General features: G+C 43.9%; 1 protein-coding gene across 2 annotated transcripts in view; it reads left to right on the top strand.

Annotated features, from left to right (window-relative positions):
- MOB3B (MOB kinase activator 3B) overlaps nucleotides 1-24,686 on the top strand; it is a 201,353-nt gene that overhangs the window by 72,643 nt on the left and 104,024 nt on the right. For both annotated transcript variants that reach the window (XM_082694542.1, XM_082694541.1), the window contains exon 2: nucleotides 2,411-3,033. In XM_082694542.1, the coding sequence (XP_082550668.1) occupies nucleotides 2,616-3,033 (418 nt within the window). In that variant the 5' untranslated portion in view covers nucleotides 2,411-2,615. The remainder of the gene's footprint in view (nucleotides 1-2,410; nucleotides 3,034-24,686) is intronic.

Raw genomic sequence — 24,686 nt, 5'->3', positions numbered from 1 at the left:
TGGATGGAAGGTCTGGGTTAAAGGGGTTTCAGGAACCATCAAGAAAGAAACGTTAAAGGACATCACTTTTTAGAATATAAGGCTGAGTGCAATGAACATTTACTAGGAGTCAAGAAACTTGATTTTGATCCTAACTATGCCCATGATAGCTATGGGACATTGTTAGGCAAGTAACTTTATCTCTTAGAGATCCAGAGATAGTGACAACTACGACAAATCTACTATAAACCACATTAGGATTTTGTAAGGTCAAATGAGGTAGTAAAGAGAGCATGGAAGACCAAAACTACACTTTCCAAAATGGTAGCCATTAGCTGCATGTGGCTATTTGAATTTCAATTTGTTCAAGTTCGATAACATAAGAAATTCATTTCCTCAGCCACACTAGCTACATTTCATGTGCTCGTTAGCCACATACGGCTAGTGGGTACAATATTGGACAGCAAAGATCTAGATCATTTGCATTATCACAGAAAGTTTTGTTGTACACCTATGCCTCAGAACTCTAGGTTATGACAGCAAAGATGAAAAGGATGAAATATTATAGAGGTGATAAATGCTGTCAGAGTTAAGGATTCCTGGAAAGAAAGAAAAACCCTCTGAAGTCAGCTGAAGTAAAACAAGAAATTAATTTTTTTTAAGATTTTATTTTTTTATTTGAGGGAGAGCACTAGAGAGTGAGCATGCACAAGTAGGGGGCAGAGGGAGGGGAAGAAGGAGGCTCCCCACTGAGCAGAGAGCCTGATATGGGGCTCGAGCCCAGGACCCTGGGATGGTGACCTCAGCCAAGGGCGATGGCTTGACCAACTGAACCACCCAGGTGACTGAGCCACCTAAGAATTTATCTAATTCAGAGAAAACCTATGGATCTCAAGGGCTGGAATCCAGCTAGACTACAAAAGTAACTGGAACTAATTCCTAGAAGATTATGAGGAATTCACAAAGCCACTCTCCTCACTGTTTCTCTTTGTCTCTGATCTTTTTCTCCCTGTAGCCACTTGTGCTCTTGTATCCGTTCTTCTGTATGTCAGTGACGTTTTCCTTCTCCTCTCTCCCCTTCCTTCTCTCCCCGCACCTTTATTCTCCTTTCTTCCTGGTTCTTCTCTCCTTCTTCCTCTGTCTGCACAGCAACTTTCTTAACTGCACTGCATGTGGCCCAGATAGGGTTCAACCAGGCCCAGTTTTCATTGTTTCTCAGGAAAAATGCCTGAAAAAGTCTGGGCCCTGATCCCAAATTCCAAAGAGAGAGATTCTTTTTTTAAAATTAACATATAGTGTATTATGTGTTTCAGGGGTACAAATCTGTGATTCATCAATCTTAAACAATTCCCTGCACTCACCACAGCACATCCCCTTCCCAATGTCCATCACCCAGCCCCTCCATCCCTCCCACTCTCCTCCCCTCCAGAACCCTCAGTTTGTTTCCTGAGATTAAGAGTCTCTTAAAGTTTGTCTCCCTCTCTGGTTTCATTTTGTTTCATTTTTCCCTCACTTCCCTATGATCCTCTGTTTTGTTCCTCAAATTCCTTGTAACAGTGAGATCATATAATTGTCTTTCTCTGATTGACTTATTTCGCTTAGCATAATACCCTCTAGTTCCATCCACATCATTGCAAATGGCAAGATTTTGAGGGGCTTTTTGATGGCTGCATAGTATTGCATTGTGTGATATATATATATATATATATATATATATATATATATATATATATATCACATCTTTATCCATTCATCTGTTGATGGACATCTAGGTTTTTTCCATGGTTTGGCTATTGTGGTCATTGCTGCTATAAACATTCAGGTACACGTGGCCCTTCAGATCACTACATTTGTATCTTTAGGGTAAATAGTAGTGTGATTGCTGGGTTGTAGTGCAGCTCTATTTTCAACTTTTTGAGGAACCTCCATACTGTTTTCCAGAGTGGCTAAGCCAGCTTGCATTCCCACCAACAGTATAGAAGGATTTCCCTTTCCCAGGAGAAATATTCTTATTAGCCAGCTTGGTGTGATAGCCACCCCTGCTCCATTCAGTTATGTTTAAGAGCATGGGATGGTGATCCTGTGCTTACTCAATAAAGGCATAGTGGGGAGTGGGGCAGATGCTCTAGAAAGGCACATATGTGAGATGGGGCTGGGGCCTTGACTAAGTGTTCTTGTTAATATCTTGGAGAATCCATTAGCCTATGACCACAGAGGAAGAGTTGCGAGAGATTTGATCAAGGGCATGAAGAAAAAGAGTTATTTGTGTGGTTTGGATCACCATTACACATGTTCTGGGGTCTGGCATGTCCTCAGTATCTTTATACCTGGGTGGAAGTAGGTACTGGCGGAAGCAAGGTGGAAATCAGATCTCAGCATTTGTCATTTCTTACATGCAGTTTGGATACTAATAAGAGCCTTTTCTCTACAGCCTTTAGGAAGAAACATGAGGTTCTCTTGGAGACTGTTCAAAAGGAAGATGGAGGGGGCCGCCTAAAAGAGATTAAAAGCTGCAGACCGCAAGCCTGGGGCCAGAGGGCTGGCAGTGGAAAACCCTGCTGGGTTGTGACCTCTCCCTGAAAAGTTCTAGGTGCCTTTTTGCTTCCTGCAAAAAAAAGGAAGAGAAGGAGAAGACCATGTCCATAGCCTTGAAGCAAGTGTTCAACAAGGACAAGACCTTCCGGCCCAAGAGGAAATTTGAACCTGGCACGCAGAGATTTGAGCTCCACAAACGGGCTCAGGCGTCCCTCAACTCCGGCGTGGATCTGAAGGCAGCTGTGCAGCTGCCCAGTGGGGAGGACCAGAACGACTGGGTGGCGGTGCACGTGGTGGACTTCTTCAATCGAATCAACCTCATCTATGGCACCATCTGCGAGTTCTGCACTGAGCAGACTTGCCCTGTAATGTCGGGGGGCCCCAAATATGAATATCGGTGGCAGGATGACCTCAAGTACAAGAAGCCAACTGCCCTCCCAGCTCCTCAGTACATGAACCTTCTTATGGATTGGATTGAGGTCCAGATCAACAATGAGGACATATTTCCAACCTGTGTGGGTAAGTCTGTGGCCGGCTTCTTGCGTATTTTGGTGCATCCCACCGAAGCTCAGAAAGTTTGCAGAGGCTTCTTCTAGGACTGTCTTTGAATGCTGGGTAACACCATGTCGATGTTTCCTTAAATTCCACCGTAACTGCAGTGTCTTTTTCCATATCTAAGAACCTCCTTGAAATTAAAAAAAAAAAAAAATTAGTGGACTACTTATTTATTTTGTGGACCTCAGGGGTACACATACCACATGCTAGGGAACATTGTCTTGGTGAAATGTTAGATTTGATCTCACTGGTTTTCTTAGGACTAGACTCTAAACCCACCTAGTTATCCTCATAGAATTTTTATATTTTGGCTAGCTAACTAGTTAAAGTTACGTTAACTCTGTGCATTTATTGGTATTCATCTCTCAGGTCGGAGAAGCCCAGTGTGAGAATCTGCGGGCTTGTTTGGGGACTAAGCAAACAGGGGTGTTGGCCTTCCAGGGAAATAGAGGTCCTGGCATTCTGTTCTGCCCACTCTCGATCATTTGTTATTAATTCCAGGCTGTACTGTTAACTGTAGATACTTGTGTAAGCTGCTGGACCCACTAGGACACTTGAGATGCAAATGCTTTCATTTGCTTGGTGCTCTGAGCCATAAAACTCTTCACGGAGGAGGACCAAACCTTCTTTCCCTTTTATATTTCTTTATGCTGCTGATAATTGGATTTGTCTATGCACTGACAGGCTAAATTTAAAATTCAGGTTTGTTTGTTGTTTTTGTTTTTGTTTTTTAGGCCCAAGATTCAGTAGGAATGAGCAATCTCCTACTTCTACTCTTGTGTTTCCAGGGTCTAACACGGTACCCTGGAACCTTTGTAGGCAATCAGGAAATACTTGTGGAATGACTGAGAAAATACTCGTGCTGTTGGACAGTAGTATTAAAAAGCTCTGAGATGGTTTGGGATATAAAAGAGGCATTTGGAACACATTGCTGAAATCCCCTCTAGATGGGATGTATGTCCCCATGTGGCATATGGGAAGTGGAGGTGAGGGGTATGGAAGTAATTAAGCCAATACCAGGGGGAGAGAAGCATATGCATTGATTAGGGCAGTATGGACATCTTGAAATATTCAGCACACAGACCGATTTGCTCAGAATCACTGTGCTGCCTTGACTTGTCCAGCTCCCTCATGTTCCTACTCTGTGCCATTCCTTGCTAAGGAAGGAGGTGGTGTGTGGGGTTGTGCAAACTCCCTTGGCTCACCAGCACAGAAGGAAGAAGGCAGGGTTGCCGAACTCCCCCAACCATATAATAGGCACCTCGGGAATGGAAAGCTCTTAGGTTCCTATCTTTTTATACTTTCATTGACTGTCTGAGGCATCTTTTGTTGCTAGGAGGAATTTCCCCAACTGCCAATGCTCTGTGCTGAACATGTGATAGCAATAAGATAAATAAATGCAGGCAAGGATACGTCCTCTTTGTCTTTCCCCTTCTGTTTCTGCTCCTTGATGCTTTGAACTCTGGGCACTTCGACTGTCTCTGGCAGCTGTGGTTACCACATAGAGTTGGTGACCAGAAATAACATCGCAGAGCCATGATGTGTTACTTGAGAGTAAGGAAGCTTCTGGCAGTCGGCTTGGAAACTAGGACATCATAGATGGCTTTAGACTTTACTAGGAGGAAATCAGCGGATGCCGCCATATCCCCCTGAGTCATTGACATTGCTGTCTTTTTCCAGACATTTCCTTAGCCATTCAATGGGCTTGCAGAACATACTCACCTGGTCAGAATCCTCTGTTTCAGCTCTGCCCAACCTGTGCTCCATAGTACATAGTTCTAAGAGATCTAAAAAGGGGCACCATATTTTTTTTTTTTCCGTGCATGGGAAATAAGTTGGAAAGTGCTGAGTGAAAACAGTTTCTTTACTGCAGGACTTTTAATGTGCTAATGCACGTTATAAATCTCCGAAAAAGGAATATTTTGTTTAGTATGTAGTATTTCCTAATTTGAACCAGTATTTTTTTTTTTTTTTAAATGAAGCACCATTAGCATCTTTGGGGAAGTGTTAATCTATGTAAGTTAGAGTTGTCAAACATTTATTTGTATCAGAATTGCATGGGCCTTCTGTTCAAAATGCAAATTCTTTGTCCCTCCCCCTTAACAACCAAATCAGAATCTCTTAGATGAGACCTAAGAATCTGTACTCCTAATAAGCACCTGCCACTCTTTTGTTTATTTTAACTTTCCAGAATGCTTTTCATTCCCCCAGAAACAGTCTGTTTCTTACCTCTCTGGTTTTATTCATTTTGTTTCTCCTTCTGGAAGCCCCCGTCTTCTCTAGTGAATTTTCCTGCATCCTTTATACCATGTCCTCTGTGAAGGCTTTTGCCCATGAGACTATAAAGCCCCTTAAGGTGATGGAATGTATTTTATTCATTTGAATATTCCAGCCCTAAGTCCAGTCTTGCTGCCTTACAAGTCATTACATGGATGAACAGACAGGTTGATGGATGGAAGGATGGAGGAGAAAATAATCTTTATAAAGTCTCACCATGTCTGTAGTGCTGGTGATCGAGAGTTAAACAGAACCTCTGAATCCCTTCATCACCATCCTCATTCTCTTCTGCACCTTCATAGAGTTTAATTTTCTCTGTTTAATTTTCCAGTGTGGAATGTTAGGGGTCAGTAAAAACCACCACCCTCCACCATTGCCCTAAAGGTCTTCATCAGCATCCTGCTCACCTCTGTCATTTGCCCTTGAATTATATTGTTGCCATCTTTTGAAAAAACTTATCTTTAGGAGCCACTTTCTCTATTAGAATTCATTTCCTCTTTTTCCTCCCCCTGATTCCAACCTACTTTTCTCTCTCTCTCTTTTTTTTTTAATCTTTGTTCTCCCATGAGTCATTATCATGGAAATGATCAAGATGTCTGTCAGGATAAAGTAAAAGAAGAATTCTCTGCAAACAGCAGACTCCCGGTGGATGAGAAATGGGGAGTTCTGCTTAGCATTAGGGCTTTGAATCCCAGGCATATTTCTGTGTTCTTGCCTGGGCATTGAGAGGAGTTCAGACTTCACCTCCTCCCCACTGTGATCCAAGGAAATGGGACCGGAAAATACTGACAGATGTGAAGGTTTCACCCTCAGTTAGGTATGAAAGCATATAAACAGCTGTTGATCTCTGCCATTGAAACACAGGGGGAAAGAAAAGCTTTCATCTGTTCCTGGATCCTAGTTTAACTAAGATGCCCGTACTATTTTGAAGTCCAGCGTTCTCAGTTGGGAGCATACCAAACAGATGTGGCTCCCTTGTGAACCACAGTCTCCTCCACTCCCCCTTGATCCCCTTAAGCTTCCTTTGTGAAAAAGTCAACAGATGTCCCTGTGAAAGCTTCTAAAACCTCCTTCAGTGCAGAAGCAGAGGCCACCTCCTCTTGCATTGTATCTCCTCAACCACTTGTAGAGATAACAGCAGGAAAATAGCTACATCGTTCTTTATTCTATGGCCTATCTAGTTAACAATAAGTTTTATGTTCTAGCCCTCAGCTTCTCTGTTTTTCTGTTATATAATAGGACGTCATATCTTAGTTCTAACACTAAGAAAAAAATGAGTGGAAAACTTAGAGCTCCTCCAACTCATGTTTTTAAAAAGTCTCTGAACAGGAGGAATAAGAACATTTAAAAATTAATTACATGATCTCACCTACCTTTATGGTTTTAGAATAGTTGGGTGTCATGCAAGGAGAGAGCAGGGAAGGAAGGCAAGAAAGGCAGTGGGGGTGGGGGACTCATGTCTGTTGGGCTTGCTGAGTGCCACTGTTAATCTTTCTTAATTCTTGCAACAACTCAGTTAATTAAAATTCCACTTGCCCGTGAGGATGCTGACATTTAAATAAGCTAAGGGGCTTCCCCAAGGTCGTACCCCTAGTGAGTCATTAGAAGTCAGAGTTTGGGTTCAAGAGTAGCAAAAAATCCATGCCCTTATTTCCCACTACGATTCATAGCATGAATCATTATTGGCAAATTTTCCTTCACATGGCTCAAGATTTCTCAATCAATGGTTCTAGGAGGTTGCCTAGGATGGAGAAAATGTTACAAAACCTGACTTTGTTATAACTTTTAAGGAAGTGATTCTTTTTTGGTTTTTGTTTTGTTTTGTTTTTGTTTGCTCCTGTTTAAAAAAAAATCACCTACAAAATGCCTGCAGTGTATGTCCAGGCACTGGAAGTGTTTCCATGTTCCATGGCGAGATCAGGGAAGGGATGACTTAGCCTCTTGAAAACACTTTGTGAGCCCATAATGATCTATTACTATGGTTCATTGATTCTTTCATTTAATAAATGCTTGAAAAGCTCCCGCTCTGAAGCAGGCCCTGTTTTAGGCACTGAGAGAGCAAAGCAGAGTTCATGTCCTTGAGAAGCTTCCATAACGTCCAGAATGTCAAGTTGCTCTCTAGGTTTTTCCAAAATGGGTAGTTTGTTCAGTGATCAAATGCATTGTGGAAATAGTTGCATCCCTTTGACTACCTTTCTCATGAGACTACAGCTGAGTTTCATCCTCTGTCAAAATATTGTGGCAGGAAACAGGAGATTATAAAGCTATCTGTGGGGAGAGCTCTTCAGACATGAGGTGTCAGGGAACTGGGTTTATAATTAGCCTTTAAATTTTTTTTTCACTTTTTTTATTATGTTCAGTTAGCCCCTGTATCGTAAGTACATCACATCATTCGTTTTTTTTTGTTTGTTTTTTAAGATTTTATTTATTTGGCAGAGGGAGAGATCACAGTAGGCAGAGAGGCAGGAGGGAGTAGGAGTGGGAAGCAGGCTCCCCTGCTGAGCAGAGAGGCCCATGTGGGGCTCAGTCCCAGGACCCTGAGATCATGACCTGAGCAGAAGGCAGAGGTTTTAACCCACTGAGCCACCCAGGCACCCCACATCATTAGTTTTTGATGTAGTGTTCAGTGATTCATTAGTTGCATATAACACCCACTACTTATCACATCACGTGCCCTCCTTAATGCCCATCACCTAGTGACCCCATCCCCCCACCCCTCTCCCCTCTAAAACCTTCTGTTTGTTTCCGGGAGTCCATTGTCTATCATGGTTCGTCTCCCTCTCCAGTTTCTCCTCCTTCAGTTTTCTCTCCCTTCCCCTATGGTTCTCTGTGCTATTATTACTTCTCTTCCACGTATGAGTGAAACCATATGATAATGGTGGTTCTCTGCTTGAGTTATTTGACTTAGCACAATCCCCTCAAGTTCCATCCATGTCACTGCAAATGGCAGATATTCATTTTTTCTGATGGCTGAGTAATATTCTTTGTATATATGAAACACGTCTTTTTTAGCCATTCATCTGCTGAAGGGGCTCTTCGCTCCTTCCACAGTTTTAGCCTTTAGATTTAAACTATTTTTTTTTTTATTGTAGGTCTTCCTCATTTTTTGGTTTTGATATAAATCTGTGTAACACCGGTAAGACAGTGTGTACATCAGCAAAATGTATTTACCTGTGGTCAAGCTAAGATTGGCCTTGCAGACGGAGACCTGAATTGATTCAAGGAGCTCTGCCCTCACAGGGTCTTCTGTGATGTTGGTAAAAGCATAACTGAGAATTGTAATTTGATTTTACAGGACTGTTGTAAGGATTAAAGGAGGCCCTGAGAGTAGAAACACCCAGCCCTGAGCCCTGATCATCTCTAAGTGGTGCTGAGAAACAAATGAGCTTATTGCTTTTCTCTCTCTGCATAGTCTTCTGCATAACTATCAATGCAAACTCATGGTGACCACTGGCAATTTCTGAACAGTATCCCTAGAACAATAAAATGCATTGTAAAAGACTCAATAAGATTTTTAAAAGTTAGCAGTCTTCACTGCTGAATTGCTCTGCCTTGGGGTTGTAATCTCTCCATAGGTTGTCATCTCTCAAAGACTTCGGGAAATTTCAATGTTTTTTTAAGGAGCTAGAGCAAATCCTGGTTTGGGGCATGAACACCTAACTATTCAGGGAGAAAGCCATTTGGTGAGGTCTTCTCACTTGGTTTTCAGAAGATTGAGTCCTGAACCTGCCAATGTGCAGTGTTAAAGCAGCCAGCCTCAGTAGAGGGGGGGTACAGATTGGTGGAGAAGAGGGGAGATAGCCTACCAGTCACATCTGGGACAAACTACTCAGTGAAATCAATGGTGGGCAAGGTTATCTCAATTTGATCTCTTAAGAGGATGGGGAAAGTATTCTCAGGCAGCTTAGGGCCAGGAATGGAGCTCCCAAGATAGCCTTGTGAGCTATCAAGATTTCCCAGAGCTTTTGAAAACACGATTTGCCTTTGGGATCTAAAAGACTGTTAGGCTTTCTAAGAATTTACTGGTTGAGAGGGCCTAATAATAAAGCTGCCATCTTTTGGACAGGTACTACCCTAAATACTTTACCTATATTATGTCATGTAAAATGTAAAATGCCCTCTAAGGCACATAGTATGATTTTAGTTTCACAGATGAAAAAGATTAAGGAACTCGGCCAGGTTCACATAGGCAGGACTGGGATTCAGACCCACGGAGGCCCAACTCCACAGCCCTGGTCTCAGCTACTCAGACAACCTGTGTCTGTCTTACCCCAGAATAAATGCCAGCCTCGTTTTACCTCTGCCTGTTTCATCAGATGTTAAATCCTCTCTGGGAAGAGTCCGAAGACAAACCCAACAGTCACAGTGAAGGGTATGAAAATAGACAGGGCCCTGCATCTGATAGGAATTATACTGGGTCCTTAGGATGGGAACTCCCAAGGTTCTGCTTTTTATGTTTTTTTAAAGATTTTATTTATTTATTTGAGAGAGAGAGAATGAGCAGGAGGAAGATCAGAGGGAGAGGAACAAGCAGGCTCTGCGTTGAGCATGAAGCCTGAGGTTAGGCTTGTTCCTAGGACCCTGAGATCACGACCTGAGCTGAAATCAAGAGTTGGACGCTTAACCCTCTGGGCCACCCAAGTGGCATTGGTCCTGCTCTTTTTAAGAACTTGCCTCCTCTGGGGTGCCTGAGGCCCAAGTTTGTTCAGTTGTAAATTCATAGCAAACATGCAGATACAGCTGAATCCACTCCTCCACACCCCCACTGGCTACGGGAGAATTGACGGTCTATTGTGGATGGTCACAATTCCCTGCCTTGTTAACTCAGTACTGCAGTGACTTGGTGGCTCTGTTAATGAGGACAGTGTTGAATAACTACCCCCACTCAGCAGATCCCAAGAGATGCCTCTGAGAAACGGTGAGTGCCTCTTTGTGATAAGAAGCAAGGAAGAAGGGAAGTAGATACAGGGAGCTCAGAAGACCTTGAGACTGCCCTGTAAGGGAAGGCTAATTATCTGCTATCCCAACCTGCACTGAGTTCTCCATTACCTGTGCTATGTAATTTTAATGGGCCAGATCTCGGGTGACAAGTTGTTACATCTCAGCATCAGTTGGGAAGGCAAAAGGGATATGTGATAGTCAGTGGAAAACAGAGATGAAAAACAAAAGCTGTCATGCGGTTGGGGTGGGGCCCCTGCTGCTTTAACTTGGGTAGTGAGCGTGGCGTCCTTCCTTAGCCAGCGAAGGCTGCGCTGTGGCGGTCAGTGCTGCACGGAGACGCGGGCTGGCCCAGAGCCATACTGTAGGGATGTGGACGTACATCTACAAGTACAGCGGGACGGACAACAGTGACTTAACCAGAACTCTTGCCCGGAATAGAGTGTGGAGTTGGAAGGAACAGTGGTACAAGCCACTTGGAGGGAAGGCGAGACCCCTAAGCCTGTACTGGAATTCCCCACTGACCTCTACAGAGAGCAGGTTTGTTTACCTGAGCGGGGCTCATCCGCAGAGCCCTGATTCCACAGGTCTTCCGTCTCTGCCCTACTGGCCAGTGGTATGCCTTCCTGTAGATAGGGTATACAGACTTAAATAATGTCATTTTGAAGGGAGATCCAATTACGGGCCTGCCGTAGAGCTCCATGTGTAGAGAGTGATGCATTTCCTTTAAAATATCTTGTAGCCGTCTGCAGACGGGACCTTTCTGTCATTTTAGCTTTAGTAACTCATGCTAAATGCGTCATCTAAGTGATAATCCTATCCATTTTCTTTCACATAATCTGCTTTTCCATGAAATCTTCTAATAAATGGATGCCCTGGGAAAATGAACCAGTCTGGAGTGGGAAGTTGGGGGACAGCAGTAAAAAGGAACCAAAGCATTAGTGTCTGTCAGATGTGACTTTGAATCCCAGTAATCAACTTCTACTGGCAAATTTTCAGTCTCTCTAAACTTGTTTCTCCATCTGTAAAATGCGCGTAACAGTAGCTACATCATGGGATGGTTGAGGGTATTCAATAAATGCTACGGGTCAACCCCTCAGCTCAGTGCTGGATAAACTTTACATGTTCCCTCGCTCAGCATCACACAGTATCTGGTGAAATAGACGCTCCAGGTGAATTGAGGTGAAAAAGGGAAGAACCTCGGATAAAAATCCACTGATTATACCAAACATTCGGCATTGGGGTTGACCGTTCAGGTTCCCTTCCTCTTTTACTACATCTCATGGAACCAGTGGAAGAAAAGGTAAACTTGCATGGGATGAGATTAACCTCGCGTGACCTTGGCTACCAGGAGCAGGACCAGGTCCACAGCAGGACTACGGAAGATGCTTCAGAGGCACAGCCTGTGTGGCCTGCACCAAGCCCATTCCACCTTCTTGTTTCCGCCCCAGGGTACGGTGTTCAGCAGAACACTCTGCACTGAGTGGAGGGCAAGTGGAGATTGACTGACCGATGCCATGTAGTTCCTATTGCTGATCATAGGTCTTCCTAAAAAAACAGGAAGGAGTGGAATTTTTGGTCACTTGGCTCACATTTTCATTTCTTGGACCAAGTTCAATATTTAAAGGAAGCTTGTCCAAGAAGCCTTTTGTGATGGGAATACCTCTTTGGTGGTGTGTCTCGTTGACTCTCAGGGCATGCCTCTGGAAGGGAAAGTGTGTGTCTTCATGGAGAGATGAAATGAACTGTTAGCATTCTCATAGGGAAAGGAGAACCTGTTCTTCAAAAGAAGCAATAGGTTTTCGGGGTTTCTCAGCCCAGGATCCCGAGAGTGGAGAACCAGGACAGTTTAAGGGAGGAGCTCCAGCCAAAGGAGTATTTGTTTCGTTGCTTACCCCCAGAATCCTGTCATCCGGGAAACTGCCAGCAGTGACAGGCTGAAGTGAGGGAGCCCTGATGCTGGGCATGGCAGCAAAGTAGAGCCTCAGCATCTGGGGACGACCGAGCGTCCCTTGTAGGTGACTTCCTTCAACATCACCTTGGTTGCTGGGCCCAGCCAGGGAGTCCTACCGTGCACCCCATAAGGAGCAGAGGGAAGGAAGTTGTCGAATGCTGGGAATTTACCTGGTATGGCCCCTCATCAAATATAAATCATCCATATTTTGCCATCCCAGAGTAGGGAAGAAAAAGCTATAGCTGAGGACATCTGTCTTCCCATGTGTCTGAAGAGAAATGTGAGCAAATATATGTTACTGACATATACCAAAATCCCTAGGGAACTCTCTGTGGGCAGGAGCTGTGTGTTTTGATGGCTTTATTTCTGTTTTCCAAAAGGACCATAGAACGAATGGCCCATCATCACATCAGTTCAGGTTCAAATCCCTTCCTCGCTTTATGGGCTCTGCCCTGAACTTCTCTGAGCCTATTTCCTCGTCTGGAAAATGGGGGGGTAGTAATGATGATACCTGCTTAGTAAGGTTATGAACTAATATAAGGTTATGAATTAAGTCTCACAGTGCGTATGAAGCTCTTTATGAGTTCCCGGCAGAGAGTTAAGTGCTGAATAAATTTGAGCTTTATTTCCTTCTTGCAGTGATATAAAAAGGGGAGACTTGTGATTTATTGCAGCTCTAATGCCTGATTCTAGAGGAGAATGTCTCTTACAGCATTCTCTGCACACTTCTTTTCCAACTGAACTTAAAAATTAAGAAAAGTTACTGACCCTATCATAATTATAGTAGTGATCTTGGAAAAAAATAATTTCCATATCCATTAGAGTCCTGATTAAGAATCAAAACTTGAACACCAGCTGAAAGCAGTAGATTCCATTTTTTCGGCAGGGTAATCAAGTTCTAAAGTTTAAAATACAGTAGTAGTCAGGACATCTGGGTGGCTCTGTCAGTTAGGTGTCTGTCTTCGGCTTGGGTCATGATCCCAGTGTCTTGGGATCCAGCCCCGCATCAGACTCCCTGCTCAGCACGGAGCCTGCTTCTCCCTCTCCCTCTGCCTGCTGCTCTGCCTGCTTGTGCTTTCTCTTCATCTCTCTGTCAAATAAAAAAAAAAAATAAAATCTTTAAAAAACAAACAAACAAATAAATAATAAATAAAATAAAAATAAAACACAGTAGTAGTCATATTAGCGAACATGTATGACCTATTCTGGGCCAAACACCATGCTTCGTTCTTTCTAGATATTTTTTTCTAATCCTCACAGAAGTTCTGGTTGACCATTGTTATTATCTCTATTTTAAATGAGGAACCTGAGATGACTTTCTCTTCCCAGAGTATGGGCAGAGCTGGAAAGTCAAACTGGGATGGTGTAGAGAGCAGGTAATAACAAAAGGTTTGAGCCACTCTGACCCTAGGGTTGGACAAAAGGAGGGGAAAGGATTTCGGGTGCCTGGGAGCCAGGGTGCTCAGCAGGAGCTGGGTGCACAGAGCAAAGACCTGGTCCAAAGGTCCTAGAGCCAAGAACATGAGTCCAAAGGAGAGAGGGTGAGGAAAAGTGCCTGGGTGTCTGTTACCCTCCTCTTCTCTCCTACCGGTGCTCCCCCTGGTCTTTGGCATAGAAGCCTGGGGGCTCTGTGTCTGGAAGGGTGAGGAATGGATCTGAGAACAAATAGTTCAGCAAGTGACTGGCTTATGGAGAAACCAGATAAATAAAAAATAAATGTATGATATAATTTTAGGCAGTGATAACTTCTGGGAAGACCACTGTAGTTGGAACAGGGATTTGGGATGCTGTAAGATTTGAGATAGATGTAGAGTGGTGGTTCTCAATTTTTGCCTTTTTTTTTGTTTGTTTCAGAACACTTTCATACTTTTAAAAATTATCAAAGATTTCAAAAGCCCCCTTTGTTTACATGGGTTCTATTTATGAATAATAACCATATTAGATATTATAAGTAGGAAAGTTTACAAATATTTATTCATTGAAAAAAACAATAAACATCACATATGATCATATTTAACATTTTTCATGAGAAGTAATGGTTTCCCAAAACAAAAAAATAGAGTAGGAAGAGTGGCATTGTGTTATTTTTTTAAAATCTCTTTAGTATCTCTTTAGAAGACAATTGGACTCTCCTATCTGCTTCCACATTTTGATGTATTGTGATATGTTGTTTCGTTCAAGTCTAGGATCTAGGGTCAAGTCTAGGGTCACAATAAATAGCTGAAATGTGATGACTTTGCGTAACCCAGACAGGATCCCCACGAAAGAACCCCAGAGCTCCATACAATGCTTTGAAAACCACTGGTACACATAAAGCGATGAGGAGCCCTGTCCTTTGCACCTTCTAGGTATTTGACATTTGGGTTGAATGAACACAAATGAAAATTGCACTGAGGATTTGCTGTCCCATGTGACAGTGGTGACATTGGGGACATCTTGATCGTATAAACCAGTTAGGCAACACTGTTAGGGCCCCATTCATCAGTAGGACATAAACTCTGTGATATTTATCCAGCAGTGATGATGGCCTCTGTGTTCATAGTTCTCCCTATGTGTTCTCCCTCTGTGTTCATGGTTAATGTTGGCTCTCGCTCACAGACTTTTGTAGGACCACCAAAAGAAAGATGCTAATTACTCTCTTGAAAAAAAAGAACCCTCTGATTTCTTTAGCACTGTGTTCACACCAACCTAAAGAGCTACTTCAAACTAGACACTTAATTGGTGGTTCTTGATGGGCATCTAGGCAGCATTTTAACACTTGAATGGAATTGCTATGAAATAATTATTGTGCTCTACAATAAAGAGTGGTAGGCCACCACCAGTTACTCACCTTGCAAATGCTATGCAGCAGATAATCAAGTTTAGGGTGGTGTTCTGTCTGAATCAGAGAGGTCACGAATTTCTTCTCACCATATACTGGTATATAGTCTTAATAGAATGGCAGGTTTAGCCGGGACCTAAGTAATACTAAGCTTACAAGCTGTTATGGGAAAGAAATTGGATGAATGATCTAGGAAGTATTTGCTCTTTTGGATTATGTGTTACCTGCTCTCTCCATCGGCACAGATAATTAAATTCGGCATTAACCGAGCCCCATGACAAACGATACCGTGCTGGAGACAACCATTAGTCAGCTTTAGATAGATAAGACCATACTGCTTCCAACCTGCAAGTGGACAGATAGAAGAAGATTCTGTGGGTAGAATAGTTTTTAAGTGGGGTTTTTAAAAATATGCCAGGGGTGCATGGGCGGTATAGTCGGTTAAGCATCTGACTCTTGGTTTCAGCTCAGGTCGTGATCTCAAGGTCATGAGATGGAGCGCCACAGGGGGCTCTACGCTCAGGGCAGAGTCCCCTTGAGATTCTCTTCTCCCTCTTGCTCTGTCCCTCCCGCTGCTCTCATGCGCACGCACTCTCTTGCTCTCTAATATAAATACATAAATCTTCAGAAAAATATCTTATGCCAAATGAAATGTGTTTTATTGCTTTGTCAGAGGCACAGTTCACATCTGGCTTTCTGAGTGGATTATATCATTATCTAGCTTTGGTTTCATGCTGTGGCTCTAATAACGTGTACCATTTACTGAGCACTTACAATAGGTTAGGTGCTTTACAAGGTTCACTTGCTTTGAATAACCTTTTTAGAGAGATATTTTTTGCTTGTTTTCCAAATAAGGAACGCATCTCAGGGAGGCACGTGGCCACACAGCCTGTTAAGGCTTGCAGCAGTTCTTTTGGACTGCTCGGTGTTTTTTCACAGTGATATGCACATTCTAGACATGTGCTTTCATGCCTCGCATAGACTCACAGACATATAGATATTCAAAGACTGAGTGGGAGAGGAAAACAATGAAAGGACAATTCGAAGATGCAAAACGTTCGATTTCTCTGTGACACCAAAGCATGAGGCCCTTGCAGAAGAAATCCTACCTGGATGAAATAAGGTATCTCAAGCCATAGCCTTGAATGCTGGGATTTTGACACAGGGTCACTTGCAACTTGGGACATTGATGTTGGTGGGACAGAGCTTCCATTAATTAATAAGGTGAGACAGGTGGTTCAGGGGTTTTCATTGTGTGGTGAAGGTTGATTGTGTGTGTGTGTGTGTGTGTGTGTGTGTGTGTATGTGTGTAATGATTAAAAGTCCCACTGGTTAGGAAGAGGGGGATAAAAAATAAAAGAATATAAGGGTATGCCAGCTTGCTGCATTCAGTGCCCTGTGGTTTCATGCCAGATCACTGAGCAGACCAACATAGTACAGTCTCCAATTTTCAGGACCATGTGTACAACCCCCGGTCCCTCCCTCTGCCTCCCCTTTTTTGCTCCGCGGTTGGTTAACCCTATTTCCTCTGCTGTAATGCTAGAAGACCTAGGCCATGAGGTTGCTATGAGGTCTTAGGATAACGCACAGGTTTGGCATGTAGAAAACGGGTGATAAGTATCAACTACCCTGGTTCCCAATAATATTGCGGATACTGCATCTCTGCAAAGTCATTGCTGGGTCTCTCTCCCGTAGGAGAAGCTGCACTTCCCAGTTGATGATAGAGGCTCCCAGAAATAAAAACCGTAGAGGCCGCAAGCCCCCCAATAGCCAGGGTCAGAGGCAGGTTGCTGGACCTCCCGCAGAGGTGGACTGTTCAGCCGTGGTTTCTCAGTCACCCCTTAGACAGTGGACCCTTCGGGGCCTGTGAAATTTTTTTAGCCTGAAAACACGTTGACTGTTAGGGCAGCCCTGGAATCTGGCTGCCTTTATCAGTCTGTGATGATTCATGGGGCGGACTGGCTGAGCTGTTCTTCCAGGTGGCCCAGGTGTGCTGCTCACCCTCCCCCACCCCCGCACCAGCTCCCCGGCCTTCCCTCTGACAACGTGAGGTCCATGGAGGCACTCTGTCAGCTCCGGAGAAAGACAACCAAAAGCAGGGCTCACGTGTTTCAGATATAGTAGTGTAGCCTTTTCCAAGACGGTTTGAAAAGGGATGCTGTCAAAGTGAACCTTTTAAAACATCTAATAAATCTATAAGGGTAAGTTTCTGGAAAAAGCTAGGTTTCAGAACTAGGTTCAGAGCTACTAATTCAGCAGCTACTTATTAAGCCCTCCACATTCCAAGTACTGCATTCGTCCGTGGGACACAAAGACTGGTCTACCCAGTCCTTGTGGCTGCCTCTCAGGGGCTCCTCCACACCCCGGAAAGCCCTCTATTCCCATCATTGGAGCATTTAACCCCCCAGAGACTCTGACTTTCTTCCCAGGTTTTAGTGGCAGGCTGGTCTCTCCTAACCTCATTTATTAGGCCAGCTCCTCGTCCCACATTCAAAGACCAGGAAGTGAATTCTTGCTTGGAGCTCTGCCTGGTACCCTAGTCACTTAGGACTGGCATCCCACCTTGTCTGCCCAGTTGTGCCCATATTGGAGTCACTTATGGTATCCAGACTGATAACAGGGTCCGCACTACTGGATGCCAGTTCCTTCCATGCTGACCACTGGCCAGCTCGGTTCCTCTGCCAGCCTCCTGTCCTCTTGAGTTTACCCCAAGCATCTTCCTCATCCTCATTGGTTTGTCTGGGGTTCTAAACCTTCTGCCACTGATGAGGTCCTCCTGCCACCAATTTAGTAGAAGCTCGGGAGCCATTTACAACCTCAGGCTAGGCACTGTGCTTTGAGCAGGGAGCAAGCCCTGAGAGGGCTCCCAGGCTGGGCGGGAATGGGGCTCTGAGTCAAGGTCCTCTGTACTGATCGTGCCCTGACTTGACTGCGCAGGCTTTTTCTAAGGGTAATGTTCTGCTCCTCTGGCCAGACTGAAGTGTGGTCAAAAGCCGAGGGACTAACAGGTGGTACAGCCCCCTTGCTCACAAGAATTCTCAGTGCCCTCAACTATCATGTAGTTACTCCTACTGCTCTCTGTGCTTCCAACAGGTAAAGCGGCTTGCATCACAGTGTCCTAATGGTATTGCAATGAAATAAGAAAAGAAAAAATGCATCTGACACTTTGCATGGGAGGGCCTTATCAAGCTGTTCCATGCATTGGTCCAGCCATCCATCTCCGTAATTTAAGAAATAGCAACATGATTTCTGTTCTCCCATAGCGTCTAGATGTTTTTGTTTTCAGTAGGATTTAGCAAAGTCATTATCCCATGCTTTATGAAGAAGGCTTCAGTCTAAAAATACTTCAGTACATTGTTTTAAGTGACATTAGAAAAAAAAAAAAAAGCTGAAGTCTTTTTTCTTTGGAGAATAAGCAGTTTCAGATCTAAGGCCGATGTTTCCCTAAGGATGATTCTTACTCTATCGCATAGCCCACTGCTCATAAATAATGAGTCTGACAAATGTGGGATGCATCAGTGAATTTCAGAAGGAAGGGCTCTGGTGACAGTGTGATGCAGATTGTAGTAGCTGAAGGGGGATTTTGTTTTTTTTAATCAGAAATGACTCTATTTTTCCCCCATCAAATGGATCATAGTCATCAATGATTCATAGATAAATAGATCTCATATAAATAAGTAAATGAATTTGGTAAGAGAGCCACAGCCCCCTAACTGACTCATGTCCAATAAAATTATTATTTTAAAAAAATTGAATTATTTGACACAGAGAGAAATCACAAGTAGGCAGAGAAGCAGGCAGAGAGAGAGGGGGAAGCAGGCTCTCTGCTCAGCAGAGAGCCTGATGTGGGACTCAATCCCAGGATGCTGCACTGAGCCACCCAGGCACCCTCATGTCCAATAAAATAAGACAGTTTTCCCATGGCCATCAGCAGGGGCTTGAAACTCATCAAAAAGGAGTAAAGTTAACGAATAACTTCCTATATTTTTTCCTATAGTAGTCTTTGGTATTCTAGGAGATCTTACTACCAAGGGGGGCGGCAAAACTCTTTAGCTCATTCGTCACATAGCAGATAGTTGTTTTATTAAAAATCGCAAATCAGATCATGTTCATTCTGTGGTTAAGAAGCTCCAGTATCGAAGGGAAACCCTCCTACAGTGTTGGTGGGAATGCAAGCTGGCTCAGCCACTCTGGAAAACAGCAAGGAGATTCCTCAAAAAGTTGAAAATAGGGCTGCCCTACAACCCAGCAATTGCACTACTGGGTATTTACCCTAAAGATATAAATGTAGTGATCTGAAGGGCCATGTGCACCCAAATGTTTATAATAGCAGTGTCCACAATAGCTAAACTATGGAAAGAACCTAGATGTCCATCAACAGAAGAATGGATAAAGAAGGTGTTTTATACACACACACACACACACGCATATACATACATACAACAGAATACTATGCAGCAATCAAAAATGAAACCTTGCCATTTGCAATAATGTGGATGGAATTAGAGGGTATTATGCTAAGTGAAATAAATCAAACAGAGAAAGACAATTTTCATATGCTCTCGCTGATATGTGGAATTTGAGAAACAAGGCAGAGGATCATCGGGGAAGAGAGGAAGAAATGAAATGAGATGAAACTAGAGATGGGGACAAACCATAAGAGACTCTTAATCTCAGGAAACAAACTGAGGGCTGCTGGAGTGGAAGGGGCTGGAAGGGGTGGGGTGGTTGGGTGATGGACACTGGGGAGGCGGGTATGTGCTAATGTGAGCTCTGTAAATTGTGTAAGACTGATGAATCACTGACAGTACCGCCAAAACAAGCAATACATTTTTACAAATTATATGTTCATTAAAAAAAAAAAAAAAGCCTCAGTATCTTACCACTACAACCAGAAAAAAGTTCTAACTCCTTCCCTTGGCCTGCTCCATCCTTTGTAAACTGGCCCTTCGCTACTCCAACCTCCTCTGGCACCGTTTCCCTCTGCCCACCAGACTCCAGGTGTTGCTGGAGCTTCTCAACCCCATGGTCACCCCTGCTAGTTCTTCCTCCCCCTCCCCATCTCCAAGCCTTTGCACTTGCTGTTTCTCGTGTCCAGGACCCTCCGCCTAGATTTTTGTGTAGCTGACTCCTTGTCATTCAGGTCTCAGCTCAAATTTCCCCTCCTTGGAGAGAATGTCTCTAAATACTCCACATAATATGACCTAGGTCCCTTCTGTTTGTCTCTAGTAGACCGTCCCATCCAATTTTCTTACTACCATTTTCATTCTGAAATTATCTTATTCATTTATATTAATTAACAGGGATAAGAGAACCAGTAGTTCCTTACTAAAAATCAAATAAGAGGTGAAAATCACCATCATAAATCTGAAAAATTACCTTTTTCCATGCACATGATTGCCTGAAAGAAGGTGTCTAATTCAACACGTATTTACTCACTATGTGCCCTGTACAGTAGTAACTTATTTATTTAATAAGACCATTAAATAAATGGTCTTATTTAAGGCCATTCTTCTCTGAGAAGAACCCTTTAGTGATATTGAGAATCTTGGAGGATTTGAGAGCAGGGGGTGCTGGAAGTTTGGGTGAGTTGATTTTGAGGTGCCTGTGAGACTATGAACCAGTCTAGTGGATATCCAGGTCTGGGAATCGGAAACCAGGTGGGCCATGCAAAGGGCGTTGAAGTCATAGGTGTGGCTTCACCTAAGGAGAGAGTTTCAAGTATAGGCGTTGAAGTCATAGGTGTGGCTTCACCTAAGGAGAGAGTTTCAAGTATAAAGAGAAAAGGCCTAGGATAGAGCCCTGAGGGACCCCGTCGTTAGGTGGCGCGGAGTCAGGAGTGTGTTGGTCAAGGCGGTGGAGAAGTCAAGAGTAAGAAAATCAGGAGTGTGTCACTAGAGCCGAGGGAAGGAGGGCTGCAGAGAGTAGCCATGTTGAGAGGTTCAGATGAGCGCGGAAAAGACCGCCCATCACAGATCCGTAGCGGGAGGGGCCGACAGCAGTCCAGGAGAGGCCTGCACATTTCTAAGGCAGCCCTGTTCTCCCGAAGAGATTCTGATTGACATCAGTGCCAAGCAGAGCCTAGCCAGTTCCGCTTCCCGGTTCCAAAGCAGAGAACGTCTGCCCGCAGAGGGAGGAGTGGGGGACAGGAAGCCGCATCTCCAAAAGGGGGTGAATGAACACTGTGGGTCTTGACTTCTCAGTTCCATTTCTCCCCTCTCCCCTCGCAATACTGCGCTGCTCCTTCTGCCCTCGTCCCCTCCCACAAAACTGCCGCATTAGCCATGCTCACTCAAGTGGTTTTCCCTTTTGTTCAACCCAAAGGCCCTGGGGTAATCCAAGAGCTCTGACCGCAGAGAAAAGGCTGATTGCCCCTCCCCCACAGGCTCCATTAGAGGTCACCCTTGGCAGTGACAGTAGCTTAGCAGGATTACTGCCTTAGCCTGCAGTTCCTACACTGTAAATTACGAGTCCCATGCACCTTCCACATGCACGGAAAGGCTTCCTTGTCATCTGTAAATCACAGAGACCCTAAAGACCTTGACGATTCACAGCACAACCTCCCTCCGTTGTTTCGCTTCCAGGACCTTTTTCAGACTTGATAACTGGAAGGGCGGAGATGGGGCTTTGCAGACTCGTTTTGGCTATATGAAAAAGTGAGAGAAACACCTCTCCTTTTAAGGCAGAACACACGAGATTAGCTTATCTCATCGACTTTTTGCAGCTCTGATTTCTGTGACAGTGAGTGAGGTTTGTATCCCCATTTCCACTGAACATCGGACAGCGATGTCACCTCCTCGTGGTTTAATTCATGGGAGCCTCTTAGTTTAAAGTCATCCTCCCGCGCAAGGTGGGCGAAGGTAAGAGCCATGGCATGCGACAGACGTGGGTGAAAATGTGTTTGGAACTAAAAAAGGGGAACTCGGGAGGGGGGCTAAAAAAAAAGGGGGAGCTAGGGACTGATTTAAAATTTGGGGGAGGGTGCCTAGTTGAAAATCAGCAAATCTGATTTAGAAAAAAGAATTTCCTCAGAGGAAAAGGTTGATTTTTCTTAAAGGAAAGAGAATATTCTCTAAGAAGGGAAGAGGATTTCCCTGGACCGATTATTTCAGCATCATTCTCTTGTTCCCGGACGAGTCAAGTATTGAGTATAATTTGGAAGTATTTTTGTGTTTTTAGCAAAGGTTGGAAAACAGCTTTTTCCCTCCTCTTCCTACTTCACCTTACCCTGATACCTTTTATACTCCCTTTCCCTGCCCAAGAAGGCATAGAATCAAGAGGACAGAGAAAGAAAACCCTCCGGAGACACTAACTAGTGAATGCAGAGCTTACAGTAGAACCCACCCTAATTTACTAGGTGGAAACTGTGCATTTTTCCCAACACTGTTTCTGGATAGGAGGGGGTCAAACGAGAAGACTTCCAGGGTCCTCTCCAGTGCCAACATTCTGTTATGGGAAGGGATTTCACTGCGCGGGACAGGGCATGACAAGGGTCAGGAGTCAGCACACCCTTCTGGGATTCAGTTCAAATCAAAAACAAAAAAGAGTCTTAGTGAATGAATATCCACCATGTACCGGGCAAGGGGTAAGGCATTGCAAGGTCCAGAAGAGCAAAATGTGCTTCCTCACCTTGAGCTAACAATCTCAAAGGGAAGAAAGACTAAACCATAAAAGTTAGTATGACAACACAAAATAGAACTTTTCAGTGGGCTGGTTATTCTGATACCTCACATTGGCAATCATTCTGTTGTGGAGTTATTACTATCCTCACTACCCAGGGAAAGAAACTCAGTTTACACAAAGAAAGAAAGAAATCTGACAGCCTAGCAAAAGGAGAGCTCCTGTCTGGCTGGGTGATCAAACTAGGTTTTCTCGAAATGCCTGACCGTTTTTTATAATAGGCTGCCTTCCTCTTTGTAAGTAGTTTCTCTCTTAGCATCACAATTTGCTGTGTTCTTTTTCTGAAAATGATAGCTGCTTGCCTGATGTCTTTTGCTTTTGTGAAGTGTGTTACCTAATGGATGTTAGCCTGTTTTTTTTTTTTTTAAGATTTTATTTATTTATTTGAGAGAGAGACAGTGAGAGAGAGCATGAGCGAGGAGAAGGTCAGAGAGCTAAGCAGAATCCCCATGGAGCTGGGAGCCTGATGTGGGACTCGATCCCAGGACTCCGGGATCATGACCCGAGCCGAAGGCAGTCGTCCAACCAACTGAGCCACCCAGGCGTCCCTGTTAGCCTGTTTCTAATGTTACCTTTTTTTTCCAGGCTGGTGTTCAGTTCATTCCAGCGCTAAAAAGTTTATTTAGCTCTGCCCTAAACTGCCCTGCACCGTGATGTCCAAAAACTCAGCTCGTCTCCTCTGTGTGTGATACATCAGCCTGGTACGCTAGAGAGTTTAGGGGAATTTTTAGCATATTTATTTATCTCCTGGTACATGGAGCTGTGTTTATGCCTTGTGTTGATGGGTTGTGTACAGTTTTTAATGGGAAAAGCACGACTTTACCGACCTCTTCTCAACAAGTAAATTTACTTAAGGCTGCTTGGTGTCATTTGGGGGAAAAAAAAATGTCCTTTTTCTTCTTCCCCTGGGGCTGCCTCAGGAGTTTTTACATTTGAGAATGACCAGATTCCCAGCTCTACACCTCCCCCATGACCCCGACCCCACGCTTTAAAGGCAGATGAGAAAGGGAAGCCAGAGAAGGTGAAGGGAGTGGAGACGCAGGAGTCGTGTGTCAGTCATCTGTGCCGTACTGTTTGCAGGGAAGATTTACATCCACGTTCTCATGTTCTCTCCATAGTAGTTAGTTCCTGTTGCCACTCGAGGTCAAGCTCTCCTTCCCAAGGGAGGTCTTGTCTTTCAAGAAAGCGCTTGAGGCTTTCATCTTGATGAGGTTTGGTGCCCTCTGAATTCTGTGAAGATTGGGGAAGGAACAGCCAAGAAGATTCCCTGTCTCCATGCTCTTTCTTGGATCTCCTTTCAGATGTGGTTATTGCATCCCTGGGCCTGTTGGAAAGCAGATCAGGAATTAGATTTAACAACTAAAGTAAAACCACACATCTCTAGTGAAGTGAGGAAAAGTCTGTTGTTTGTTTAACTTTTGATTCTTTGGTTGTGATTCATAGGATTTGTTTGTTTATTTTTTAATGGTAGGGCCATCTAGCGTCTCCTCCTTTGGGAATACAGAGAATGTCCTCTCAAGGGTGGAAAACCATCTTTAAAAATGGAACTTTCTCTCTTAAAAAAAAAAAAAGAAAGAAAGAAAAAGTTGAACTTTCCCCCAATTGCAGAAGTCAGTTTTTCTAGCTGTGTACAAAATCCCAGTGATTTACAAGTGAAGGAACCTGTTTAAGGAATGGGTAAATTAGCAGTGGCCAAATTCTTGGGGCTTAAGAGTCTCAGGTGAAATCTGATCCTTGACTGGGAAATTTTTTTTCTGTCAGGCAAATGGCAGCTTCACAAAATGTAGAGCAGAATCCATGTGGTTAATATTCTGGAAGGGAGGGTTCAGGAGGCTAACACGGTGGTAAGAAGCAGGCATTGTTGTGCCTACTTTCACAGAAAATACTTAAAAACAACTACCCCAGAAACCCTCACTTAATAACTGGCCCAACGAGCTTTTGTGTTTT

Source organism: Mustela nivalis, assembly GCF_964662115.1.
Source record: "Mustela nivalis genome assembly, chromosome: 13".
Lineage (NCBI taxonomy): Eukaryota > Metazoa > Chordata > Mammalia > Carnivora > Mustelidae > Mustela > Mustela nivalis.
This window is presented reverse-complemented; position numbering and strand designations above follow the sequence as displayed.